Consider the following 7192-nt stretch of genomic DNA (forward strand, 5'->3'; position numbering starts at 1 on the left):
TTAAGAAAACGTTGTATGTGCTGTTTTGTACACTAAACACATTCTAGAATAATGTACAGAAAAATGGTATCAGTAACCTCTTTGGTGAAGAATTAAAGGGAAACTTCTATGTTCTGTTCACATATTTTAGTAAACATGCATTCCTCTTATTTAATTTTAAAAATATGAATAGAAAGTTGAAGAATCCTCCAAATAACAATCTTCATGTTTAATATGAGAGCCCTTGTTGACATCTGTGCAATATCATCAACCCTTGAACTTAAATTACAGTATTGAAAAGTGTCTGAGATTCTAGGAGTAACTGGTGACCCACTTAAAATTGTTAGTTTAAACTTTGAACCAGGCTGTTTTCACAGTCATCATTTTCAAACTCCTAGAATAAAATTGAACTGATAATTAGTATGCATATCTATTACTCAGGAAATCCAAACACTTTTAAAAGAAAGTAGTGGAAAAAACAAAAAGAAAAGAATGTTTGAGAGCTTTAGTTGCTATTACTAAGGAAACCAACTCTATTTGCCCTGTCTCTAGATTTTAAAAAAATAAGCCAAAATGTTTGACAAAGAATGAAGAAGAAAGGCTAAATAAAGGAATGAAGATACGTTTTTTAATTATCTCAAGTACTGAAAAATAACATTAAAGTTTTAATTTAAAAAACTTCTTCTTAAAAAAAAAAAACTCCTGTTATTATATTTCAGTTTCATCAATAACAAACTCACTGAGGAAAAAATTAGAAAATATGTAAGAACAAAAAAGAAAGGAAATCACCTAAATTCTATATGTATTACTACAATTTCACAACTTCCTATGTTTACTGAATAGTATACTGTAAAGATTTTTCTGTCAATAAATACTATTTTCTCCAAGTCAGGTTTTTACTTTGCAAAATAGAGAGTAGTATTGTCTACCATCTAGCACATGCTTGGCAAATGTTAATCATTCACCAACTGTCAAAAATAGCATCATCATCTTTAAAAATCTATTTGCATGCCATTGTGTCATCTATAACAACTTATTAATCAATCTTGTTGCTTCATATTCAGTTTTCTGTTTTTTGATTTTTATGTGTTCTTAGGGTAACATCATAGAAGTGTTCATGACAGGCAAGAAGAGGTGGAGTACAAAAGAGGTGGACCATGGATTCTTAAGTAAGGGCCTCCTAAATATTCTGAAAAGCTTTTTTTCCCCCCTCCTGTAAAGCTGAGGTGGTTTGTGCCATGCATGTCAGGAAACTACCTTGCTACCATCACCATGACTGACTAGACCAGAGCCAAAGGCAAGCATGTAAGTCGGACCTGGAAGGGTGGCCAAGACTCTCCAGGGTGGCTGGGCATCGAACCACACCGAGTCAGTGTGCTCCTGGGCCCAGAATCATCTTCTCTCTTGGGTGGTAGTACTCTCACAAGTAAGTTGAGCTCCTGCAGTGGTTCTCCCAGAGGACATTTAACGCAGGCTTGACAGAATGAATGGCTGATGAATTGACATCATTATCATATACTGAAGTACTCTGGGCATAGCCCTCTCCCACCCCTCAAAGGGCCTAACCCTCCACATTCGAAATGAAATAGGAGAAACTAGAAGGAAGGAAAGACCTTACTAGACATTTATAAGGCACTGTAAATCTTAGTTAGCTGTGAATATGCCTGTCATGCATCTGAGCACCAGCTGAACTGTTGCTCTTTATCCATGCCAGCATGAGTATTCGTATGTACTGTTTCTTCCCACTTGCAGGTTCAATATTTTAGTCATCTGATTAAAAACATTGCCTTTCTAAGAATAAGCTGTCTGTAAGCTTCTGAACACATCATGCTTTTCACTTGCATGCCCCACTGATCCTACCCAGGACTCTAGTCCTCAGGACTGCTCTCTGCTTCTGTGGACATATCTTGGTTTAGATGGATCTGATATTAGGCTCAGCTTTAATATATCAAATTCTCTTAGATTACTTTTAAAGAAGAAAAGATGACCTTATTTAACGTCAATGAATAAATAGATTTACCAGTTTATTAATGGCCCATATTCTCTATTATATATTTAACCTCCCCAACCAGAAACTAACTAGCTTGGTTTTCCAGGTGACCTGGAAGTCATCTCCCTATAACCCTGTTTGATTATGAGTGTGGGAGAGGGGCTTAACTTGTATTTAATGTATTTAATTCTACATACTATATAGTGGATATTCATTTATTTCTGATTATAAAATAAATACAGTTAAATGAAAAACTAAGTTGAAGAGCAGAATGATCTCACTTATATAAAACAATTATAAATAAACATAGATATAAAGTTTGTATATGCATATAAAAATGTGGGCAAATATAAACCAAACTATTAACAGTGGGTATGTCTGAAAAGTAGGATGGGGTGTAGACTTTCACTTTTTAAGTCTCTGAATTATATTCATTATAAAGCTAACACAGGTACTTACTTGTAATACAAGCACTACACATTTATTGTTTTAATTGAAGTATAGTTGATATACAATATTATATTGGTTTCAAGTACACAACAGAGTGGTTCAACAATTACACACATTATTAAATCCTCACCCCCACTAGTGCAGTTACTATCTATCAACATAGGAAGATGTTACAAAACCACTGGCTATATTCTCCTTGTTGCACTTCTATCCCCATGACCAACTTATGAGTGAGATTTTCATGCCCCATTATCCCCCTCACCCTCCCCACCCACCCCAGTACTTGTGAAATTTATTGAAAAACGTTAAAGAGTTTTTTAGGTCCCAACGTAATAAGTATCATTTTGAAGTGCACAGTGAAAGGGGAACCATAAATGCTTACTGACTGACCTGTAAGCAAGCCTGAGTAATCTTTCTTCACTGGTACATTTTACACATTTCTTTGACCTATTTTTTTTTTCTACTCATTTTTCTTTTCTCATTCTTGTCTTCAATTTCTTCTTATTTAGTTCTTTGTATAAATTCCTCATTTTCTTTAAGTTCTTTTCTTATGTTTTTTCCTTATAAAGCACAGTTTCCATTATGAATCAATAAAGGAAACATAAAAACTTAGTCTCTTTTTCATTCTAACTAAATAACACTTTTATACCAAAACAAAACAAAACAAAACTCAGTCTCAAATCTACATAGGGAATTCATTTAGGAAACTTCTTTAATCTCTGTAATAAATGTTTGCAATATTAAATAATTATCATCCCTTCTACTTGCTGTTGAGATCTAACTAGGAACAAAAAGTCCCTTTTCTCCTCCTATAAGGTTGGAGAACCCAAGGACAGCTGCAGAGATTAAACATTTCTGTTGATGGTTCCAAAGTTCAGATTCTTTTCGAGGCAGGGATGGGCAGGCCTGAGGTGGGAGGGCTGCACTTGGAATGATCACGAATGGAAGCTTTTGTGTGCAAGGAGACATTCAAGCATCTGGTAAATATTCCTTATGTTGCAGATGAGAAACAGAAGCCTATAGAGTTGTTTAATTACTTACCCGAAGTCACAGGACAAGTGGAGTGGTCCCAGATGCTGGGGTTAGGTGCTAAAGCCAACAATAAAGAGAAACACCACTAAAAGTCCCATTTATCCCAGGGGAAAAAATCCCGCAGGAATATGCCTCATTGGAAAAATTCATTCTTTAAGCTCAAAAGGGCCAATCTCCCTACCACTGTTAAAAAGAGCCCCTGTTCTCTCAGGCAGACACCAATGTGTATGAGGGTCAGGTCATATGACAAGTGAATCTTTCAATGCTAAGGCACACTCCAGTGTATTTCGATGTTCACACTCACTAGAAAAGAATGTGGAAAGTGAAGTCATGGAAGAGCATGTTTCCATTTCCCAATTAAGATTTTTCCATCCTAATTAATTATCACTCTCCTTTTCTTCATTTGTCTCCCTCGTTTTCTCCCTGTTTCCTTTTGAGCTTGTCAGATTTGTTATTTAAGGTCAATGTACATGTTTTCTCACTCCATCACAGTAGATGGGCCCATAGGACCACAGGAGGAACTGAAATAGTGGGACCGGAGAAAAAAATATAAGAATGATAATGAATCCTTAAGCAAGGAATCTTCCTAGTGATTCTCTTTGGCTTACATCAAGTAGGAAATCATTACACCTCTTTTCTCAGCAATCCCAATGACTTAATCTCAAAGCTCAGACCTCATTTCTCGATACTTGATACAATTTGGCTAAAAAGTTAGTGCTGACCCTTAAACATGTTGAACTAACTCCAGGGGATCTTTTCAATTCTTTGCTCTCCCAGCTCTTAGTGTCCTTGAGGGGTTTGGAAAAGTTTTACGTTGAAATCATTACTTCCTAGGCTACTAAGCCTTGGCAAAATTCCTACACTGATTTTTTACCATCAGTTCTGCTCTTGATTAAATTCACCATAGTATCCTTGAGTTATATGGACCCCAGAGTGAGCAATTATAGCTCAATTATATATGGCTTCTTATACATGTGGAATATTGAAATTAAAAAGAGAAAGTAGAACTCAGGATTAGTACTGGACAGTATAGCATCACATTTTTCCTTATATCTAATATTTTTGGCATATTTAAAATAACAAGATTTTTAAGAACCATTTTCAGCCTTGTTACTGCTTCAGTTAAAGATGGTGAAATGAAAGTATAGGAGCAATTGCCTTAATGAAGCTGACAGCATATGTAAAGTTTGACTAAGTAGCTTGCCTGGTTTGGCTAAGGCTAAGTGGTACAGCCTTCATAGCTCAGTGCAAGTAGAAGGGGTTCAGACATGTAGTTCAGAAATACAGCATTAGGATTGGTTCCAGAAAAACTTAACTACTTCTAATGATAGAATTTAGTGTGCCAGTCAGGGGTTATTGTTTCCAGCACAAATGTACATCAGTAGTATTTTACACTGTGATGCTGGGGGAAATAGGGTAGAAAGTTGTTAAAACACTTTAAATATATAAAGGAGATAATAGTGCAAATAATTATTATATATGTTATTCACAATGATTCTTGCTTTAAGTAGCTTATATGGGCAACAATATAAACCCAGGATTTTACTTCTATATTAATATTCATTTTGGATGTCAACTTTTTTGTTTGTTTTCATCACATCACTGCCTCATTTGTGAATCTATCAGGAACCCCTGTTTACTGGTTACCATATCTTTCAGTTTAGCACTCTGGGCTCCCTGTCAACTCTCCAACCTCCTCCTTTGTGATTCCCTAGCATGACCTTCTGGAGACAAGTAAATTGGCAGATAGTACCCAGCACATGACTTGCTAGTTCCTCTCTTTCAGCTCTTGGAAAGGCCATTCTCTAAACCTGGAATGGCTGTCCCACTCTTGGCCAGTCTATATCCATCACTTCCTCTAAGTGCTGATCCAAAACTTCCCATTCAGATCTCTTTTTCACTGAGTATTCCCTCATCCCTTATGCTCTGTGGTGCTTCTTACTATGGTCTTTGTTAATTTCCTTAAATTGCTTCACATGACTGTTGTCTCTATTGAACTGGGACTGATTCTGTTTCTTTGCTCTTCGAGCTAAACAGAGTACATGGCAGCCCTCAATGCTGTCTTCTATAGGAGACTCAAATGCTAATGCCACTGCTTGTCATAAGTATAAGTTAGTTGTTTCCTATTTAGAAGCCACCAAAGAGGAAACACACAGAAAGATTGTAAAGCATAAAAATGACAAGCATCTGGGCTGAACTGATATGTGGAAGTGTGTACATAAACCAAGTGAAAAAAAAGAAGTAGCCTCAAATCCTTTATAGGTAACTGTTAGCATAAATAAAAAATAAAAATGTGTCACAAAATAGTACATAGACACTGATTTCACCTTGGTAGAATATTATGTACATTTACTTCATATGATGTAAATGGTGTTAGGGAATAATTTTTTTCCCATAATTTGAATATAATAAAAGAGGAAATGCCAGAGATGAGTGATGGAAGTTGAGAAGTTCTACCTCTTTGATATATATATGAGTATGCTTCCCGGCCCCCTCCTTTCCTTCCCTGCACAAGTGTCCAAGAGGAAGATGAGGCACCCATTCTGGGCAGGGCACTGAAGGCTGTGATCTCTCACCGGCTGATAACTTGTGCTCGTTCATGTTGGCATACTCCTGCACTAGGGCACACGATCCACGAGTCCGGTGGTTCTCACACTTCTGTGTGCATATGAGTCCCTTGGAGGACTTGCTGGTCTCCACCCACCATCTCTGGTTCTGTAGGTCTGGTAGGGCCTGAAAACTGCATTTTGAATAAGTTTCCAGGTGATGCTAATACTGCTGGTCTAGGGACCACACTTGGAGGACCAAGTACATGTAAATAGATTATCATCTCAGATGACAGATTTTTGCATATTATTTGGCTTCTTCTGCTTACTTTAATCCCACATCATATCCCTTTGTGAACTCATCTATTGTCTGCTTCCAACATAGCCTCTCTGTTTATACTTAATTTTCCTCCCTGTAGGCGACTATGTAAAAAAGACCACCATCCTCTAAAATAGAACTTCCCTCCATCACTGCCTCCTGTCTGGCTTAGCAATGCCAAGAAAGAGAGTAGGGCTATAATTAAATGTTTTCCAGAGCAAGTTTTTATTGCTCCTTTTTAGTGGACATCCAAAGCTGATGTTTAAACCAGGAGTTGTGAGACCCTGTGCAAGCCTGAAGAGATGTTTGGTTTCACAGCACCTCTGGCCCCAAATTGCATTATCACAGAAATGTAGTCTCTTCTGATAATACACTTAACTTTAGAAAGGTTTGAAAGAGTAGGAGGGCACTTAAGACCTTCCTTCTGTTGCTCTGCTCTCAAAAGGCTCTTGAATATTGACTTCTGCAAGATGCAGAAACTGCAGCAGAGGCTGCGCGTACTGGTTTGAGAGTGTGCGTGCTCTCTGAAGTGAGAAGAATGCTGTCACCACATGACAAATGTTCTTGCAGCAGCTGGAAAGGCATTCATAGCTTCCAGGGTGATACAGGATATTTTTGCCTGGAGTCACGTAGTCCCTGACTTTAAATAACCAGGTTGCACTTTGAAAGGATGGTCCAAACACCAGATCATTTTAGATTTCTGATTATTATATGAGAAATACAGAACTGCAAATCTTAGTTACGCAAGCTTTCCTATCTCAAGGTTGAAACCAGGAACAACATAATGCATCCCTTGTTGATGGAGTCTTATTTTGGCAGACTTACACAGTCTTTCTTACAAGACAGTATGATGTGGCTATATTTAGTTAGTTGTTC

At 37.2% G+C, this 7192-nt stretch overlaps 1 protein-coding gene across 3 annotated transcripts in view; it reads left to right on the plus strand.

Moving 5' to 3' along the window:
- LARP7 (La ribonucleoprotein 7, transcriptional regulator) overlaps positions 1-2113 on the plus strand; it is a 28223-nt gene extending 26110 nt beyond the window's left edge. The window contains exon 13 of one of the 3 annotated variants that reach the window (XM_036920833.2): positions 1076-2113. In XM_036920833.2, coding sequence (XP_036776728.2) covers positions 1076-1198 — 123 coding nt within the window. In that variant the 3' untranslated portion in view covers positions 1199-2113. The remainder of the gene's footprint in view (positions 1-1075) is intronic. The other 2 variants (XM_036920831.2, XM_036920830.2) reach the window with 2 other exon arrangements.
- Positions 2114-7192: the final 5079 nt, after the last annotated feature.

This window comes from Manis pentadactyla, chromosome 5, assembly GCF_030020395.1.
Source record: "Manis pentadactyla isolate mManPen7 chromosome 5, mManPen7.hap1, whole genome shotgun sequence".
Classification (NCBI taxonomy): Eukaryota; Metazoa; Chordata; class Mammalia; order Pholidota; family Manidae; genus Manis; species Manis pentadactyla.